Raw genomic sequence first — 21,628 nt, forward strand, 5'->3', positions numbered from 1 at the left:
CTATTTAAGTTCCCTAAACTGTCTTGCTATAGGATGTAGCAAGGACGATAGCTGATACAAGACAGAGGCAGGAGTGCATAGCAGGGTTTTAGCAGGGGCAAGGCTGTACCCTGATGTAGCCATTAGCTCATCTGAGCAGTATCATCTAACTGCATCTTGAGATTGCATCAGTGGGAGAATTGAAGGATGTGGATGTACCTGTCTATCTCTGTTAACTGTTGATACTTGGCTTCTCTTGTCTTCAGATTTACACTGAAAAATTCTCCCATTTGTAGAAAATGAGATGAAGAAAAGGTTTTAATGAGTAATAGATAAGTATGAGGAGGCTGTAGGATGTAGATTGATATTTTAGAGATAAATAATACTAAAGGGGAGAATGCAGTCCCAGAGGAACACTACTTGAGATTAGTTCAGTCATTTTAATAGTATTAAGAGTTGCCCTGATGTCTATCAAGATGATGACAGGTACCAATGACAAAGTGGCAGTGATAACTAAATGGCACAGGCCACCTACTTTGTCTGTATAAGAACACTATGTAATTTTATATTCATTAAAGAGAGTTGTATACTGTTGCTATTTGTGTTATATTTTGCTGTTAATGGATCAGTGACGTGTAGAATTCTAGATTAAGAATTGGTCTGCTTTTTCCATTGTCTTTTGCATTGCCTTTGTTGAATAGTGTCCTTCCTGTTCTTGATCTCCAAAACTATCATGCTTTTCTTCATTTAAATCGCTCCTCCACAGTTATTTCATCTGTTGTAAAATAAACACATTATTCAGATATCTAAATTACTTTTGTTTATGTGATAGGCAGGGTGGTGTATTGACAGTGGATTTGGAAACTACAGATATATATGAACTAGACACCTGTCATCAATCTTTCTGCTTTTATTATGGTTTATTCTTGTATATGGGCACGGCACAAAGTTACTTGGGGCAAGGTTTATTTTTTTCTGATGCCAGAAATCTGGTTATGATCTCAACAAAAATATATATAGGGCAGTCATAAGGGGAAATACTGGTAATCCTGTAGGAGTAAGCTGATAATTACCTTTCAGCAATGACTGGTGGCCTGACTTGAATTGGTTCCAGTCTAAAATATTATTAATAGTTGGAAGGTGATCAGAAAACCATCTTGATAGTCAGGCTCCCTGAGTTGTTTACAGAATCATTACAGTGCACTGTACAGGTCTAATGAGATTCTGGCAATAGTAAAAGATAATCAGAAGAAAATATATGGTAGCAATGCCATCACTGAAGTCATCTAACTGCAAAAATTTAAAGTCTGAGGGAGAAGACGAATTTAGACTTGGTAGGTGTCCATGTCATTTTACTTAGACAATTCAGGATGCTTTCTAGGGCCCAGGGCAATAGAGAATTGCCTCCATGGCTACAGGTGTGTGAAAGCTCCATGGCTTTGCTAGGTCTCTGTGGCTGTAAAAGCTAGCATTCTTTTTTTTTTTTTTTTAAACAGGAAGAAATTGCAATAATAATCCTTCTTATTTGGCAACTGTATTATGCCCTTACAGGAATCCACCCTCACTCCATGCTTGTTATGCTTGGGGAGTCTGTTGAAAGTTCAGAAGTGTGAGCTTGTTCTTCAGGAGGGTAATCAATATCAGTTTTTATATTTAATTCAGTTATTGGTGACATTTCATTTGGATAAACCCAATCAATCAACTGGATTTTTTGTGAGGCCTTGAATAGGGAAAATGTATAGGGACGTTTTGAATGCTGGAAGTGAAAATAGCCAAATAGATTTGAAAAGATAGTGACCTGTGCTGTGAAGTTTCGTCTCTTGGAGCACAAAATATTTTAAATCTTATAAATGGGAGTCATTATAATCTGACACTAGCCTGGGCCATGTGGTAAAGAATATACATTAGGAACAATCTTACCCTAAAGGGAAGTGGTCAGAATGGCCTAACAAATATTTCTCATCTCCAGTTTCCATAGCTTTTTGAGAGTAATAGTTACGAGGGAAAGGAGAAAATCAATACAACTATGGATAAACTGCAAGTGGAATGATTAATGAAAATTATATGCCTTTTTGTTGGAACAATTTGATCATTTAAAGGACAGATAAGTTAAAACCATATTTTGCAATGTGATACTTCTTAACAAAGCTTCAGTTTAGTGCTGTGATAGAAAGGAAACAGACTGACTCACAGAAAACTGAGATCATTTCTTGGATTGCATATGAGTGTGAAAATGTAAGGTTGACATTATGGAAGCTATGAAGTGTTTCTTACAGTGCTATAAATGAATCACTGACATTGACAGGAAAAAATTGAATAAGTACATGATGGGAAACAAGCTCTATTTATAAGAAATACTGTTGCTGCTTTAATTTTGTGGTTTTTATTTCTCCTTCCCCTCCCTTCTTTCTCTCTCAGGGTAAATGGGAAGCTTGTGGCACTGAAGGTGATTAGATTACAGGAAGAGGAGGGAACCCCATTTACAGCTATCAGGGAAGGTATGCACTCACATTTAATGATTATACCTGTTTTTTTAAATTACGTTGCACTTTCTCATTTCAGTGGCATGCTACAGTGAGTACCTTGAGAATTCAAATTATATGGTTATGTTCTCTGTAGGAAGAAACTTTGGTGCTCCAAAAACAAAGCCTTTCTTTAGTGTGGGGGCTCTTGTCCAATATAATGCAACTCTGCCTCTGCTTCGGCTTGCGTTAGGATTACTATACAAATAAGTACCTAAAAGTACATGCACGTTTAAGGTGGGTGTGAGATGTCAATCTGCCGGGTGAAGGAGCTATGTAAGTAGTGCTTCTTTTCTGGAGGCAGCACCGAAAATAAAGGTAGACGCATGTTTTTCGTGTATGTGTGGCCTGAAGAAAAGAAATGCCTTTCTTCTTCTTCTTCTTCTTGATTGAAGAGCAGAAGGATCCGGAAACAAAAGTACAGGCTTTGTTGGCTGTGCATGGGTTGGATCGAGTTTTTGTTTATTTTTCTTTCTCCACGGACTCTGTCTTGTCCAGCTGGCTGCGAGATGTCTGTCATGCTTTCTGCTCTGCTCCCTTTATCCTTCCCTGTCAGCCTCTCCCGTGTTCCCTGGTGACAGTGTCTTTATTGAAGCCTGGTTGCCTCAAGCTCCTTTGCAGAAATTGTTGTATGTGCCTTCTCTATGTGGGCCTACTATGGTAGAAGGTACTGAAGATGAGTTTTGGTAGAGAAATAATAAACAATTTTCCTTTAGGCCACCGATTCAAAATTGGCTGAAGTTGCTAGTGAGCTAAAGTGACTAATCTGTTGCAGCTACTCAGCTATCTTCTAAAATTAGTCTGACTGTCTTAGCGTAATTCCTGGGGTAAGCAAGTGCCAATGGCATATCACACTGTCGGCCTTATCAGGGTCCACAATATAGGCCCTTATGCTGAGAGTGCAGTTTCATGGACATCCAAGCTGAAGTCCCAGCAGCTGCACTTCCATCTGCCCTTGCCCCTGCCTGGGGCACACATTCCTGCAGCAGCCGCCTTTGCACCAGCAGTAGCACCTGGTGCGTTTGCACAGTGAGCCAGTCAGGGAACGAGCTGGGCAAAAAGCTTTGTTTTCTGTGATTAACCTCCCGAAGCTGGAAACCTTTAAAGTACGACAGAACTCCATCCTAACCTTGCGCTACCCTTTCTGTTTTAAAGGGTCCTCTTTCATAAAGAAGGAAGAACTGGGGACGGCCAATTTATGAGGGAATTTCAGCAGTTCTTCTGTACTGCTTTGTCTGAATAATAATTATTGAATGATCTGACACATTTATTCATAATGACATGTATTTCTTCTGTGAGTTGTCTGCTCTTGCAGCTGTGCCATGATAACGAAGTGTGTACAGGGTTATGAGCACAGCTTTCAATATTTGTAATGCCAAGTTCAAGGCTTAACAGCCTTGAAATATATTTATTGTTTTGAGGTTTTTTAGTTGATTTGGTACTGACTTAATAACTAAATAGCAGATATGGCTTTTTTGTATCTCTTTACTGACACTTAAAAGGTTTTTTAATGTGAGCTTGGTCAAATACAGAATAATGGTTTTTTCCTTCATAAATAGTTTGTTACATAAGCTCAGGATAGTAAGTTTCCTTCAGGAGAAAGAATAGAGATTTCCCTCTTATTTTTATTTAAATTATAAAGGCATACTTGTGTGAAAACATATTTTACACTATCGCTGGAGAAGTTCTCCTGTTGGCTGACTAGAGCCCTATAGTTGAAGCTGGTCAAAAATCCTGTCCTTAATGTTAGCAGAACAAAGCTCTTGTCTAGCAATTCATATATAAAAATACACATCTGTATAAAATGTATAAAGTTTGCAGTGTCATATGTGATTTTGATGGGACTCTATGCATGCGCTGTACTTTCAGGTACTCATCTTAATAGCCTGGGGCTGATAGAATAGATCTGGGTCTTGATCCAAAGTCTATTAGGTTAATGAGAGTTTCTCTCTTGACTTCTGTAGGCTTTTGGTTAGGGGCAGAACTCAGGTTATGAGTGTTTACTTTGTAACTGTGATCTTGTCTTCTGTGTAGTGGAACTTTATACAGATCTGTAGGAGCTATCAGTAGAAATACAGTTCTAAATGTTTTGTGTTATGTGGAAGTTGGACATACATGATGTATAATATGGGAAGGGGAAAAATCTGTATCTAGATTTGTTTTTGCTTTGATTTTCTTTGTTTTTTTTTGTCAGTAACAAATGTTAGACCCAGAAAAGTAAGGAAGACGATATTAGAAACCTGACTTTCAGAAGTTAATCTCAATGATATTGTGGCAGACCTGTATTGTTTGATAGTAATGCTACCTACAGCTGTGAACTTAACTGGCAGGACTGGGGGAAGCTGAAGGTTTCCCCTCAGCAGTACTTAATCCATCTTGAACATGCTCAGTTTTGTAATGTAGTAGTGGCTGATTTCAGCAGCATGGATGGAAAAAAAGAGAAATGCTTGTATAAGCTGTTGAAGCTACTTGATAAGTTTGAGACAGAAAAACAGTAAGCGTGGGACACTTAAACTGCTAGAAGATTTTTCTTGATCTCTGTGGGCTAACTAACTGGCTCCAGCCCTATAATTTAGATTGGAATAATTAGAACTAGTACAACTGCCACTTAAGATGAGATCAACTTCCAATTTCAGTTATCTGTAGAGTAGTGTTGGCCTAATCAAAAAATGGCTGTATGTTATCATGAGCCAGAGCTCTGTTGGTGCATTTCATTCCAAAGTCTTTCATAACCAGGAAGTTAGACAGATTTTGGCTTTGATTTATTCCTTATTTTCTAGTTTTTCATCAGTGCAAGGCAAATTCAGGCAGAACTCTTGTTATTTGTAAATTAAAATTAGTGGAAATTAATTGTTTAACATTTCTCGGGGCTTCTTGTGTAAATCAGTGAGAGGAAAGCAGCATTCCTGTGCTGTGTTCCTGTTGGGGATGTTGTGTGGTGTTAACTGGCGGAAGTTACAGACTGAAGTCTTAAGCAGTGGTCATGCTGAGGGGATTCTGTAGCTCGCTGTGTATAGCGAAGCATACTGTTGCTCCTGTGACAGAACAGAATGGGACTCAAAGGAAAAAAAGCTAATAAAGAAAAGATATTAAAAAAGCAGCAAGAAGTAGGATTTAAATATGGAATCTGTGACTAGGGAAAGACTGACATACTGGGTCGAGACAAAAATGGAAGAAAAAGAGTAAAAAACTCAGTAAATTTTGATTAGGGGAAAAAATCACGGCAAAGCAGCATAAGAAAAATCATAGTAAATTTTAAAGATCAGGTGAGATTTTGTTGAGAGTTCCTACTTATAAAGTAACTCTCCTTTTACAGCAGATCTAGGTTTGTATCTTCCACAATCAGTTACATAGGTCTGAATGAAACCAGATAAATGTATATAAAAGCTTATTTACTAGTGCTGCTCAGCAGTCTCTTGAATTTCTAGTACCAAATTTAGAAGTAGTCTGTGCTAAACATTCTTTGAGCTTGGTCTGTGGCAGTTACCCCAACTTACGCTTTCTTTGATGTGCAGTTTACCGGGTGTTTCAGTGTATATTCAGCTCACTGAGTCATGGATAATCTAATTTGCTTTTGAAGATCCAGAAGCTATAGCAGAAGACAAAAAAAAAAAAAAAGTAACTAATTAGAGAGATTATATATTTATACATACGGGAATGAGTTAAGCCTATGTGATCTTCTGATCATACAGATGTGAGCGATGCCAGCCTCACTCCTGTCTGTATACTAATTGTTACTATTCTGTCCTAAATGTGCCTGCAGCTCTTGTATCTGGGACAGTAGAGTCTGGAAATGATTTACACCTTATTTTCTCATTTAGAATATTTTTTAAAAATACAGATTAGCAAATTAATAGAAAATTATTATCTTTCTGTGTTAAGTGTAGTTGTGGTTTAATCTTCTAATCTTTTAATGTAACTGTCAACTATTCAGAGATGTTTTAGCAGTAGACTTAGGTGGTATTAAAAACACTGTAACCAACAGAAAAGTTCGCTGACCTAAAGTTTATCTCAGATATTTCATTCCCCTAATATCCTGTAATATCATACTTTCATCTAGGTTGAATATTGAACTGTGTTATAGACTCTGATTCTGGAAACAGCTTACTTTATTAGTTGGTAGTTACCTTGTTTCATTTCGGAGTGCTAACCTTCCTCATACCCAGCATGAAATAGATTCCTCTTCCTAGATATGTATGCGGAAAATGATCCCTTGGTTTTATTGCTAGCTTGCTTGTGAAGTTAACTTGCTTACTGTGTACCTTTCTTTGTCAGTAAAATTATTTCTTCTCTATCCTAATCATGACAGCTGTTTGTGTTTGGTTTTTGTTTTCCTTCCTTATAAATACTGCTGCCCTCTTTGCGCTGCTTCATTTCATTTACTGTTTTTAATAAAACTCTATTCTAATGTTTTAGTGTGTGCTAATATTTTATTTCTGATATTCTTTTCCAGACTTCTAAAACAGGCATGTTTTGGAGGTATTTTTATACATTGTCATTTAAATGTCGTGATTAGGGACCTTTTAGTCTATTTTTCTCTTATTGCTCCCCCTCTCTCTCTCCCCCTCTCTCTCTCCCCCTCTCTCTCTCCCCCTCTCTCTCTCCCCCTCTCTCTCTCCCCCTCTCTCTCTCCCCCTCTCTCTCTCCCCCTCTCTCTCTCCCCCTCTCTCTCTCCCCCTCTCTCTCTCCCCCTCTCTCCCCCTCTCTCCCCCTCTCTCCCCCTCTCTCCCCCTCTCTCCCCCTCTCTCCCCCTCTCTCCCCCTCTCCCTCCCTCTCCCTCCCTCTCCCTCCCTCTCCCTCCCTCTCCCTCCCTCTTCCTCTCCCTCCCTCTCCCTCCCTCTCCCTCCCTCCCTCTCCCTCCCTCTCTCTCCCTCTCTCTCCCCCCCTCTCTCTCCCCCCTCTCTCTCCCCCCTCTCTCTCCCCCTCTCTCTCCCCCCTCTCTCTCCCCCCCCTCTCCCCCCCTCCCCCTCTCTCTCTCCCCCTCTCTCTCCCTCTCTCTCCCCCTTCCTTTCTTTCTTGTAATTAATATATATTTGTACCTGTTTGTAGTTTACACTTAAAAGCGTTGAGGTCAGAGACTGTCTCTATCTGTTTGATTTGATGGTTGCCTAGATAATAATTTTCCATCTAGTACAGTGTCAAAAGCATTACCTTAATACCACATATGGGTGGCAATGTGAAAAATAGCCCATAGGTGTTCTTGAAATAGCCACCTCTCTTGCATTATAAAATTTCAAAGAGCAGAACATTTCTTAATCAGTTTCTTTACCTTTAATTTTTAAAGCAAATTTCAGTATACATACTCAATTATTTTGTGACTTATGTGAGAGAACTGAACGCATCTGGTTATTGTGTAGAAACGGGGAGTGGCAGTTACTAAATTCTTGTCTAGAAAACATTTTTAAAGATCTCCAGTGGTGTCAGGCCTCTTCCATCCCTACTTAGGACAGATGAGGGGAAGAGTCAGCTGCATTGCTGTTACTGAAACACTGCTGAAGTGAGCAGTGCTAATACAAGAGATGCGTGTTAGGGCTATAGCCTCCCTTTTGCTGTCTTCTCTTCTGTGTGCTCCACGTTTTTACCTTTCCTCTTCACGGTAGATCTGTCTAGGAATCATTGAAAGAAATCTCAAATTTCATAAGCAGGCGTGTTACAAAATTTTAAAATGGCAAATATACAGTGTAAAAATTTCCTTTGGAAAGAATAGAAATCTGTACAGTGTGAGTTCTGTGTGGAAGGAAAAAGGGGAACACATTTGTCATTCTTAACACAAGATCCAACAACCTCCCCTCAAAGACCCCTACATATAGGTGCCCCCCCAAATCCCCAGAATGAAAATATAAGTCTTTGAGAGAGAAATTGGAGTTGCCTGTTATGCCCCAGCCTACACAGTCTTTCTTAAGTTGGGAGGCTTTTGGAAACCTCCCTTTCTGAAGCTGGGTGGCTAGAAAGTATAAATCTTCACAAGTTTTCTCTGTGGAAAATTGAACTGGAGTAATTGCTAAGAAGCTACAGGGGAGATGAGCAGTTTGCCAGGAGAGTTCTTATCTAAGAGAATGTGTATGATTTATTATGCAGTATTCCTAATACGTGCAAAATAGAGAATACTGCTTTGTAGTAACAATACTGCATGCACTGTAAAGCATCTGTGCATTTATATTATTCAAGAGAAATAACATAGTCTGTGCCGATACCATCTGAAGAAGGGCTGCAAGGAATTAGATTTTCATTCAGCAGATATCGCGCTTGTGACCTCGTATTGAATCGTTACCTGAAAACAACAGAGGAGTTACTGCATGCGTGTGCCAGTTCAGTGATGTTTAATGACTATGTAGCATAGTGATCTTTACAACTTTAAGTCAACAAATGACCAAATGGCACGAGTTAGATGATTTGTGGTGATAGGTTGTATTCACTGTATTAAATTAGGTCAGGAAGGTTGTTGGCTTGTAGGTCAAGGGCACAGTGAAGCAATAATCTGCATACTTGGAGAGGAGTCGTTGCTGGTCTGCTGGTAGAAGTTAAATATGAAAAATGCAACTGGAATCCAGTCTCTGTCTGCCAGTAAAGAATAAATTATTCTTTGTTCTATTTAAAGCTTAATGATCGTCTTTCAAAAAATAAACCCATTCTTCCTTTTCTGCAGTGCTTTTTAAGCTTTCTTTCTTAAGGAAGCTTGATAGCTGCTTTCTTGTGAGTGATGGGAGTTGGTAGGACTTTCACATTTCCTTCATGAAGTCCAATCAAGAAATGTAAATTTCTGTAACTGAAACATCTAAACGCTTCATATATGTCTGGCTCTACAGTCCTCTGGAAACTTCAGGAAGTATGTTTAAGATTATGGAGATGAAACTATGTTAAGCATGTATGTCACAGGAGTTAGGATAGGGTTTTGTAACTCTGTGTTTTTAAAGTCTGAGGATAGTTCACTGTCCTTAAAAGCCAGATTGCTTTGAAGCTTTTAGGTAAGAAAGGACAGTAGCTTGGCTGTAGCTTAGGGAGCTTTTTCATTGCCTACAGAGCTGGCAAAGCTAGTGCCTACTGCAGGCTAAATAGCTACAGCTCAATTAACTGTAAGGTCCCTGCAAAGCCAGTACAGCTTGTAGTCATAACAGCTTTGTTTTTCAATGTTGTTAAAATTAGAACACATAAGCCAAGAACCCCTGGGAAACTTTGTCGCTGGATATTTGAGGTCAAGAAGTATTCAAAGGTAAAGCCCTGTCTGATCTCTTTTTGTTATGGGCATACAAAGAGCCTTACCATAACTGTATGCTGCCTCAAGATTAATGGGAACACAAGATTTCCAAATTAAGCTGAGTTAGGCTTCAAACACCAAAGTACAGTTAGAAAAGGGTGTTCCTAGGACCCTTCTCATGAAATGGAGTCGACTTTTAAAATTCCCTAGACTTTTGAATATTATATATTTTAAATATGCTTTTAATCATGTGGATAATGTATGTTCATCTTACTAAAGATTAATAATAGAAAAATGGGCTTTAGTTTTTGGAGCTTTAATGAATGTCCACTTTTTTGATGGATCAGTTTCTTAACTATATTCGTGCAAAAGCATTTGTGCTTTTTCTTGCATATGCATTTGTATGCATTTGCTCATGTCTGAGAGAAATATGTTAGATCCTCAGCTATGTGGGGCTTAGAAGCAGCAGGAGCTTTCATCTTTATTCCTCTTTACCTCCTGCTGTTCTCCCCAGCACCGACTTGCTGCTAATTTCATCCCCCCGTCAGTGTTCATCTGCTTTTGTTTGAAAGCAGGTGGAGTGACTGGCTGAAATAGGTGAGCTGAATTTCTGGTTGCCTCAGATGAAAGTGGGAGAGCTGTTAGGTTTTCCAATCTCACTTGGATACAGTGCAAGTGATTACTGTGATGTTATGGTATATCACTTTTCAGCCTGTCCAAACTGTGCTGTGTTCCTCGCTCCTTTTCAGTGTACTGAACAAAAGCTACCCTTTCCGTGTAGGCTGCTCAGAAATGCTAGAGACTGAATAAGTCTGTCCTACTTCTTCCTTTGTTCCTTGCTATTTATAGGCTGAGCATAGCCTTTTCTCTTTTTCTTTTCTTTTCTCTTTTTCTTTTCTTTTCTCTTTTTCTTTTCTTTTCTCCTTTTCTTTTCTCTTTTTCTTTTCTTTTCTTTTTCTCTTTTCTTTTCTTTTTCTCTTTTCTTTTCTTTTTCTCTTTTCTTTTTTCTTTTCTTTTCTCTTTTCTTTTCTCTTTTCTTTTTTCTTTTCTTTTTTCTTTTCTTTTTTCTTTTCTTTTTCCTTTTCTTTTTCCTTTTCTTTTTCCTTTTCTTTTTCCTTTTCTTTTTCCTTTTCTTTTTTCTTTTCTTTTTCCTTTTCTTTTTCCTTTTCTTTTTCCTTTTCTTTTTTCTTTCCCCTTCCCTTTCTCCTTCCTTTTCCCCTTTCCTTGCCTTTCGTGTAACGTATTAGTGTTTGTGACAATTATAAATCCTTTGGGAGAGCTGGGATTACATAAATGCAGCAGAAATGATATTTCCCTTTGAGAATCACGACATACAATTTAAACTCTATTATAAACTCCTATCACATGTGGGAAAAGTCTCATGTGCTTTTCTGAAAAGTAGCATTGCACTGTTAGGAAACTTTTCCTTATCCTTGTTATCTATTATTTTAATGGTAGACCTTTTGGACTCTGCCCTACATCATTTGAAGAAGTTGTCTGTGCATCTTCAATATTCATATGGAAAATGTTGCATAAAGGATCTTGTGCTAGTTCCAAGGCTAGAAGAAATCTATTAAATCATTGGCCTAACCTGCCTCAGGAAGGCAGTCTGCCCATGGTGGTTCCTTTGCCCTTCTGTTCTATTCTTAACAGAATTTTCTGTTCAAAAAAAGTTTCTTCTCTTCCCATTTTTAATGTAGGATTCTGAACTGTTTCCTTACAGATTTCTCTGGTCTCCTATCCTCCCTGCGTTATAGGAAGGGTAGAAAAATGTGACAGTTACAGAATATGCAGAGTAAAACAAGGGGAACAGTCCTTTCTTCATACATAACTATGAACTATATAACTATAAATCATACAGAACCCTTGTGCAACCCTTATAGCTTTCTTGTTTAAGTGGGAAAAGGTCAGTCTTTCTATGCCATATGCAGAGTTAACCTCATTTTATAGTGTATGCTACCACCATAAAAGCTAAAGCATAACTTAATCCTGCTCGGAATAGCATTAGCTTTTCCCCTGCGACCATATTCCAATTGGAGGGGTACAAATACCAGCTGGATGTTAATGTGAACAGAGATGCTAGCCAGTAATGGCATCTCTGCTTGAATTGTTCAGAGACCATAGGGGAGATACCTTCCAGTTGTGGATCTGAGGGTTTCTGGGAATCCATGGCCACGTGGAAAAATAAAACTTTGATACCAACTGATCTTGAGGCAGAGAAATTCCTCCTGAACCTAGCCAGTTCTTCAAATTAGTTTTCATTTGTTACATCTCCCCTGTGTGAAGGGAATAATCTGAGCAACAATACTGTTTAGTTTTGTGCTTAAAGTGGTGACTTTAAATCTACACAAAGACATTTGTCTTTGTCAAGGTCTTTTCGAGCTCTCTCTGTGTGTTTTTTTCCACTGCTGTGTCCTGAATTTTAAAAGTATCAAAGCAAGATTCAGCTTTTGAATCAACTGAGTTAGCTTTAGTTCTCTCCTTAGGCTTTTGTGTATGTTAAAGTAATAGGTGTCTATTGTGTTTCAGCAGAACTGATTTGAAATTCTGGTAATTGGAAAATAAGGACGTGGGTAGTTCTCTGGCTTCCTGGTGTGAAATTTAACTCTCTGTCTAAAATGTATATACATATACATGCATGCATACAAATATTGCATTTATTGTCTACAGCTGGCTCCTGAGTTGCCCGAAATATTTCCACATTTAGATATTTAAATTTAAAGTAACATGTGAGAACTGCTTTTTTCTTTACCGTGGCATGCAACATGTGGAGGACTCAGGTGTTCATAAGGCATTGTATTCTGAGTGACTTAAAGGAAATGCATTGCTGCATATATATATGGTGTGTGTCTTACATACACACACACATCTTGTCTGTCTTAAAGACTTGGTATAAAAAGTGGATTTAACATCCCCTGCCCCTCCAAGCAGCCAAATCCTTTGCAGAGTCATCTGCTAGCTTTGCTCAACCGTTACCTTCATAGAGATAAAATGTTCTCCCTATGAAATGTGTATTTTCATCAAAAGTTGTGTCTTAAGACATGCGGTATTCTTCTTGCTATTGTTTCTACAGTCATTTTTCATAAAGACATCATCAGTATAGTTTTGTGTGTCCTGTGATATGGAAAATTCATGAACAAACTTTCCTCATTTCCATGATGTCTGTAAGTTATTTAGAAATATGGTATGAAACTCCTGTTTTCTCAGGTACGAGTATGATAATGAAGGTGTGCATGAACTACTGATAGATGAACAAAGGTGCCTTTGTTCTCAGTGTTGTAGTTCTTGCTTTTATCTCCATTTCACAGCCTAACTGCATTTTTCTCTTGCGAAAACTGAACTAAGTTGATTGCAATTATGTAGCTTCTTTATAAGCAGGTCTTAAGTTAAGCTCCATTATTAGTCCCTTTCCAGACACAAGATACTATTCTATCTTAATATCTATATTAACCATTCTTGTGTCAACAGGAGAAAGATCCTTATTTGCAAATAACAAGGCCATGTCTTTCACAAAATCACAAAGTTCAGGTTGGAAGGGATCTCTGGAGATCATCTAGCCCATTTACCCTGCTCAAAACAGGGTCAGCTAGAACAGGTTGCTCAGCACCATGGCCAGTTAGGTTTTGAGTATCTCAAAGGATGGAGACTCCACAACCTCTCTAGGCAACCTGTTCCAGTGTTTGACCACCCTCACAGTAAAGTGTTTTCTTACGTTCAGATGGAACTTCTTGTGTTTCAGTTTGTGCCTGTTACCTCTCCTCCTGTAATAGGGCACCATTGAGAAGAGTCTGGCTCCATCCTCTTTACACCTTCCCTTGGATACTTATACATATCTGTTAGATCCTCCTGAGCCTTCTCGTTTCCAGGCTGAACAGCCCCAGCTCTCTCTGCCTCTCCTTATGTGACAGATGCTACAGTGCCTTAATCATCTTTGTGGCCCTTCACTGGTCTTGCTCCAGTCAGTCCATGTCTTTTGTGCACTGGGCAGCCCAGAACTGCACCCAGTACTCCATATGTGACCTCACTAGTGCTGAGAGGGCAAGGAGGGGAATAAGGGCTTATTGCTGGCTCACATTCAACTTGGTCTCCACCAGAGCCTTCTCTGCAAAGCTGCTCTCCTCCAGCTGGTTGGCCCCCAGCTTGTACTGGTTCATGGGGTTATTTCTCCCCAGGTGCAAGACTTTGCCCTTTCCTTTGGCTGAACTTCATGAGGTTCCTCTGTGCTCATTTCTCCGGCTTGTGGAGGTCCCTCTGAATGGCAGCACAACCTCTCCCAGCAACCCCTCCCAGTTTTATATCATCTGCAGACTTGGTGAGATTACATTCTGCCCCATCATCCAGGTCATTAATGAAGGTGTTGAACAGTGCTGGACCCAGTATTGTCCCCTGGGTGAACACCAATAGTGACTGGCCTCCAACTGGATGCTGTGCCACTGATCACAACCCTCTGAGCCCAGCAGTTCCGCCAATTTTTGGTCTGCCTCACTGTCCTGTTATCTAGCCCATACTTACTAGCTTGTCTATGAGGATGTTATGGGATACAGTGTCAAAAGCCTTACTAAAGTCAAGATAAACAACATCCACTGCTCTCCCCTCATCCACCAAACCAGTCAGCTTGTCATAGAAGGCCATCACATTGGTCAAGCATAATTTCCCTTTAATAAATCCATGCTGACTGGTTTCCAGTATTAGTTGCTCTATCACCTTCCCAGGGATCAAAGTGAGACAGACTGGCTTATGGTTCCCTAGATCCTCCTTCTTACCCTTCTTGAAAACAGGAGTAACATTTGCTTTCTTGTAGTTCTCAGAGGAGGCTTGCTAATCAGGAAAATAGGAAAACTAGAAAAGAAGTATACTGCAGGACTTTACTGCCTTATATCCCCACCTTCAGTAGTAATAACTCAGTTCTTCCTTTAATCATATAATATATTTAGGGAAGTAAAAAAAATCATAGTGTGGTAAAATACTACATTTAGATCATAGTACTTTGCTTAAGTTTTTGAATTGTTTCTAAACCTTGAAATACTGTGAAAATATTTTCAGTGGCCTGCATCTTTATACTGTCACGAAGCATGACAGCAGCCACTGGAGTCAACAAAAAGCACACGTTGATACCTTTCTATCACAGAAAAAAAACCTATCAGTTATAGTCAGAACAGTGAAAAAAGTGTTAGCAAATACATTTTATACTGAAATAATATATGGGAGAAAAAGCAGATAGATTCCCTTAGTTTTGTTTTCTGTGTTTCTTTGCAGGTTGCTGTTTTCTTTGGCTTAGCTGTTGCTGGATGCCATAAGCTCAGGTGTCTGGGTCAGACAGTTTCTTAGAGAGATAGTGCTGTTTTTTTTTTTCCTTTGTTTTCCTGTAGACCTAAGACTGTGTTGCAAATATTTTAGCTCCATTTTCTAGTTTTTGCTCATGTGGGACATTTATCATTCAAGCCCCCTAGCTTGCCAAAAATAACACTGGAAAAAGAATTATATTGAGTTGAAATACATGCTTCATAATGGAATCTATTCTTGCAGCATAGATGGAGTTACTGCTTACAGGCTTTATAATCAGTATGAAGAGAGTAGCATTTCAAAATTAGAAATTGACCTTTACTGTCTTCTTAAAGCAATGAGAATGAACATCCGCATTATTTTACTTGGGAAAATTCCTTCCTAGTAAGCAATATAAGAAAGAAGCTGATAATTTATTGATTTTTTTCTGCTGAGATGAAGGGGAACTGGATGGTTCAGAGACTGGTAATAGGATATCATGACTTTCCACCTCTGCCCCATTTATGAAAATACAAACCAAGACAGTGGTGTCTAAAAGTCATCAATATGGCGTATACAGCTGTAGAATGTGTAGCTGTGTAGTTTCTGCATTTTTAAGGTCTGAGACACTCTTCCCAAACTTCAACAGCTACTCAGGGGACAGCAGATTCAGGTGGAGCTAACTAAAAACTGAAAATGAACTTAGGAGGCTTTCTAAAGAAGACTGTGTTAGCTGTGCTAAACTGAGTGGTTCGTATCTGTTCTGTTCTGATCTGATCTAGCTTGTTTGTCCTTCTTGTTTTGTGTACTCGTGGGAATGGCTAACCAGATTAAGAGTTCCCTTAATCCGTGCAAAAGTGGCACCAACAAGTTTTCTTTGACTGTTATTTTGGGATGTTAGGAAGAGGTTAATGCAAGTAAGGACGACGTGGATTTTGCCTTGAAAAGATACTCAAAACTTGCACTATCATGTGAGTTAATTGTAGGCATTTAACTTTTTGCTCTGCATCTCCTGTGGGAGGTTCCTAATACTCTATTTTTGTCTCTAGGTAACTTGAGCATAGAGTTAGCCAGCTGAAGCCCATCTTGGTTGTTCAGCTTAGATAATTAAGTAACAGATGTGCTCAGGCTTTATTTTGTCTTAAATATCACCTGCTTTTCTCTGAGCAGAAGCAATCAAGAAAGTTGAGAGGGTGGTAGGAATCTTAGTATACCAGCATGCTAGTTCTTCAGAGAGGGTGATGGCAGTGCCAGTATGGCTGGCTTCCATTGGAAAATTTACTTCCCCTCATATCCCCTAAAATTTGAGAGGAATAAGTGACCCATATTACTGTGATGGGTTTAATACTGAGTGAAAAAACCAAATCTCTCCTTGCAAAATAAAAGGAAAAGCCTGAAAAAGATTTTAAAGTTCCAGTTTGGAAACAATCAAAATCAACCTTCTTTTACATGGTCCCAGCATTTCTAAAATTTTATACTTATAACTAGAAAAAAAAGTAATCTGTTATACTTTTTACATGTTTTCTTCTCCGATAGCAGAATAAAACAAACATGTACATTCACTCACTCTCTTTCTCTCTCTTTTTGAAATCCAGAATACGTGCTTGCTATCTCTTTTACTGATGAGAATGTTTTCATAAAACTCTGGACTGTGTGAAGGTTTTATTAAAAAAAAAAAGCAACAAAATTCTATCACACTAAACTCTCAGCAAGATAAAATTTTTCTTTAATTGTTCTAATTCTGCTTTTCAGGGCATAGCAGTGCTCATGTTGCTGCCATTAGGAAACTGCCAATTACTGAAGGGACATCTAAATAGGAGCCCTGAAGAAACCCAGCAGGTCTAAAACCCATTGACAAAATAGAGTAAAGAACTTTCACACTTCTCTGTGCTACTTTGTCTTAAGGTATTTGTGGTCCTGAAAGATATTTTTCAATTTGCAGTTACATGTTTCTTAGGAAATCTTGGTTGTAAAACTGACATGGTTGAAATATGAGCTTTGCGCCAAGATTTCTAACAGAATTAACATCTGAATCACTTGAGGCCCTATTCACAAGGCAGAGGGCTATTTGCATAATGAAAAATGCATTATTTTGCATGTCAGTGGAGAGGCTAAGGATTGTAGCTGCAATTCACAAAGAAAATTCAAGTAATAGGTAGAGATGTGTGTCTGCATGCTGCTGGCTCCCAGCCTTTCCTGCACAAATAAGCACAAATCCATATAAAGGCCAAAGAAAAGATTCTGGAGCAATGCATAGTCTCTATTCAAAGCCTGATTAAACAAGCTTTGCCCGAGGTAGCAGTGTAGGATTAGATGGACTTCTCTCTCTACTAAATGTGGATAAAGACTGGGGGCACCTTTACAGCTGGGTTGTTGCTAGAGGATGTATGTCTTTCTAAAAATATGCTCAGTAAAAATGTATGAGATTGAAAATTATTGAATAAAAGCCTGTGGCCTGTTCTATTCAGGAGATTAGACTAAATAACCTGTAAGAGTGTAAGTCTGTAGATGATGGGTTCAAGACTTTTCTTAACACTTTTCTGTCAGATTTGTGGTCAGTGGTCCAAGAGGCTTATGAATTACATGAATAACCTTCCCATCTCACCATCAGCTCACACACTTACATTTTTGATCCGTTGTTATGGCTGTAGACAAGAAGGTAGAATTTCACATTCAGAGGATACCTTAACTGCTGATCAGAGTTCAGGAGCATGAAGCAAATTCTAACCTCTTTGAAGCTAGTAGGAAACCTCTGGACCTTTCCAAAAAAATCTAGACATCAGGGGGTTTTGTTCTGTTTTTTTTTTGTTTGTTTGTTTCTGTTTTGTTTTTGTTTTTTTAAAGACAGTATTTCTGCTATGCGTTTACTGTCAAATCAAGTTCTTTAGTGAAGTTTAGGTAACTTGAGTTTCAGTTCCACAAAGATATTGGAGTCATGGTTATTGTAACTTCGGACTATTTGAGCTTAAAAAGGAGAATGATGCGTTTCAGCCATTTACTTGCATAAGATAATGATGTGTATATTAGTTCTATATAAAAATAAGAAAGTTCTATAGTATGTCTTCGTTTTATGTAAATGTCTAACAAGACAGAAGGCATGATTTGAATGTAAAGGACAGGGAATACTGCCTCATTGCAATTAATTACAATTTAGTTTTGCAGGCATATATCAACACAGAATGTTGTGGGAGGCATTTATGAAATTTAAGGGACTCGCTGTGAGTAATGGAGAAAAAGCTTCAGAATTTTGCTAACTCAAATATAGCTACGTTAAACTTCCTAGTATGTTTAGTTAACTTGTTTTGTTAATGTTATCATACAATGATTGTAAACTGATATTTTTTTAACTAAAAATATCCTTTCTGGAAGTAACTTAAAAATTTGTATTCTATTTAGAAGCATTTTAAAAAGAATATATTTTTCCAAGAATCAAGCTAAATGCTGTTTTTATGATAAAGATGGCAGTGTGCCGAGTAATGAATATTCTAAAGTTTAATTTCCGCTCTGATTGCTTTTTTTACTACTGGTATAATAAGCAAAGCTGGACTTGCACTTTTGTTAACAAAAATGGTTAGTAAATCAGTGATTCCACTGAAGTCAATTGTGCTTTTTAAAATTTTGTTACATGTGAAATTACCTGGATTACTTTGTTCATTTGTTGGTATAAACGTGGAAGAATAATATCTCATAGATTCCAGATGTGGTCTTCATTAAGGTGGGTAATGTATGTCAACTATTTGACTAAAAAATCATCAAGGCATGATAAGAAATGTTATCTAAAATTTTTGGCAAGTTTTGTGACATTTTCAGGTCTTAACTCCATTCCTTTTTTAGATAGCTTGATTAGTTTTTGGAGTAAGGGACTTTCAGCTTTAGTAATCAGTGCCATTCAGTTCTAAATAAATTCCTTTATTTAAAAAAATGCTAAGTAAAAATTGAGGTTTTTATCAAAAAACTTGAGGTTTCAACTTAATGAAAAAGATCTTGGATAAGATCTCAGATAAGATCTCCTCCAAAGAGAAGATATGTTTCTGAGCCTTCAGTATCAAAATTTTTACTTTATATTATACCTATGGAGTAAAATTATTACTCAGGAGCATCTAGGAGGCCTGGAAATAGAATAGAATTCCAACTGCATTAATCTCTATTCCTAGGTTTTAGGTTCAAAATGCTTTCATGTGATTATTCTAGGCAGACGATGGCTTGGCAGTAAGGGGAGTATGTGCTTTTATTTAGATTCCTTTGGAACTGTCAGCAACAAATTTGAGTTCAGTTTTGTATTTCATACACTGAACTTCAGGGAAGAGTATCCTATTTTTATGGTTGACTAAAAAGTATGTAAGTTTAATCTTAAAATTTAAAGTAGTTCAGTTCTCATTCTTTTATTTAAATTACAGAGGACATGAACCCTGTGAAATCTCTCACATTATAAATCTACACCTTTGAAACTTATGTTAACAACTTTACAAAAGTTCCTCGTGTGAAATCAAAGCCAAACTGTACAAAAGAACTAGTTTTTATTAACAGCACTTATTAAAGCCAAACAAAATACTCTGCTGGAAAAACACCTAAAGATAATTATAAACTGTTTCGTGTCAGTGACAACACTACATTTATTATGATGTTGTAGCACTCATTTTGTAGTTAAGGTTAAAGATACCTTCAAGATATGGAAACACAACGATAATTTCTTCTCAAATAAATCTTTTTTCCTAATATATTGCACATAGCTTATCATAGCTGCAATGAACTTTGGGAGAGAAACTTACTGTTTCACACTAGGTTTGTTTATCTGTGGAGATCTTGTCTGTTTGTTCTGAATGTCATCAGGTTGTCATATGCAAACATCATTACCAGCTGGGGGAGAGGCATTTTGATGGTCCTGTTGAAGTCTGTGATCTGTTGTCACTGTGATGCTCAGCTCTAATTAGAAATAAATGAGTAGTGTTCCTGTGCCAGTCTCAGGAAAGACTGATCTTTCCTTTTTCTGTTCAGGAGCATTTTTCTCCCCTTTTCATGGGGCTGAAGATGGGAATTCAGGGAGGATGCTTAGCCTTCTGAGTGTTAGCACTTTGACTGCCACTATTTTAATATGTATATCTGAACTGAAATATGCTCTTAGGTTTTTTGGATGTAATCAGTTGATTTTTAGCCAAAAATTTCTGGCATGTGTTAGAACAGGGAATTGGTATTTCTCATGTAGTAAGTTCCTTCAGAGGTGCAATTTATTGTTGAGATGTCTCTGATGTAGCACACACACTAATTAGCCATGCTGACAATGGAAAGAAATTCATTAGTGTCTATGGGTACTTGTTTCTCTCCTAATTGCTGTGACCTTTTTCAGGTCAGACTATGTTCCCTTGGCAGAAAAAGTGAGCCCATAAAATTTGGTGGTTTTGCTGAAGTCATGCTTTGATTTACGTAGGGTGAGACAATGAGCAGCAAGTCACTTGCAAAGAGCTGCAAGGACTTCATAATGCTGCAGCTGGATTTTCCTGCAGATTGAGATGTTCTCTCTTTTAGCTGCAGAGACCAAGAATGTGTTTGCTAACCTTCAGTAGTCTCAAAGTACTTTTGGAGATGAACTTGCTTGAGGAGTTGCTTCGAAAAGGCTGATTAGAGCGACCTGTGTTCCAAGGATTTTCAGAGACTGAAAAACTGCTTTAAAACAGTGACAGTTTTATTAAGATCAAAGTTCAGAAATATAACAATGTGCATAACATCATTACCTACGCTGGAAGCATTCAACTTCCACACAGATGCACAGCACTGAGGGGTCTTGTGCCTGTGTTGGACAGAATTTTTTAGGTTCTGTTTGTGAGATGATAGAGTGCAGTCACATCTTTGACCATGATACATTTATAATGAGATTATATCCAGTGGCCTTGTGGTGTTCAGGTCCTATACTGGCAATATACTGATCCACAGTATATGTGTGTATACAGTATACACAGTGTGTATATACAGTATATATTGCCAGGTATTCATATGTGCCTGGTCAAATTGAATTACCAGCTAAAGTTTGAGTTCTTCCTCAGCTTGATTTTTGTAAATGCAAAGGAGTATTTCAGTTCTGGTTATTGCTAGACCTATTGATTCAGCCACATAGTATTTTATTTGCTTCAGTCTTTCTAATTGAAAGGTGAAGTTGTAGAGCAATACAGTGGCCTAGGCATCTTGTCATTCTCCTTCTAAGTACTGCTGCTGCTTGAGGTACCCTGCTTATTTTCTGTTCCCTTTCTCCTCAGGGACAAAAACCTTCACTGCTAGCAAGTCATTTTTGCACTCAGCCATGATAACAAGATTTAGAGGGACCAACAAAAAAACATTTGTCTTTGTCTCAGGGTTGTGCATCTGGTGGGATGATGAACCCAAGATCTGGGCTCTTTTTGATTTTTTGCCTTGCCCTGAGCTTATGAATGGCATTAACTGCCCTTGTGAAAATGGCTTTTCTCTTGGGAAGCATCATTGATTAAGTGTCTGAAATACTAATGAGAAAGGTTGAACAAAACTTTTGATTGAATATCTAGTTACTAGTCTTACTTGCTGATCTTTTAAAAGTTCTTCCTTTTTTTTTTCTGAAATTGTAACTGAGTTAAAATGTCAGTTCCCATCCTCATCCTTTCCTTCAATGGCAGCATTCCTACCATTCTCTGGCAGCCTGGAAGAG

At 38.1% G+C, this 21,628-nt stretch overlaps 1 protein-coding gene across 8 annotated transcripts in view; it reads left to right on the top strand.

Annotated features, from left to right (window-relative positions):
- CDK14 (cyclin dependent kinase 14) overlaps nt 1-21,628 on the top strand; it is a 325,653-nt gene that overhangs the window by 103,133 nt on the left and 200,892 nt on the right. For all 8 annotated transcript variants that reach the window (XM_068934789.1, XM_068934788.1, XM_068934786.1 and 5 more), the window contains one exon: nt 2,398-2,477. In XM_068934789.1, coding sequence (XP_068790890.1) covers nt 2,398-2,477 — 80 coding nt within the window. The remainder of the gene's footprint in view (nt 1-2,397; nt 2,478-21,628) is intronic.

Source organism: Struthio camelus, chromosome 2 (assembly GCF_040807025.1).
Source record: "Struthio camelus isolate bStrCam1 chromosome 2, bStrCam1.hap1, whole genome shotgun sequence".
Lineage (NCBI taxonomy): Eukaryota > Metazoa > Chordata > Aves > Struthioniformes > Struthionidae > Struthio > Struthio camelus.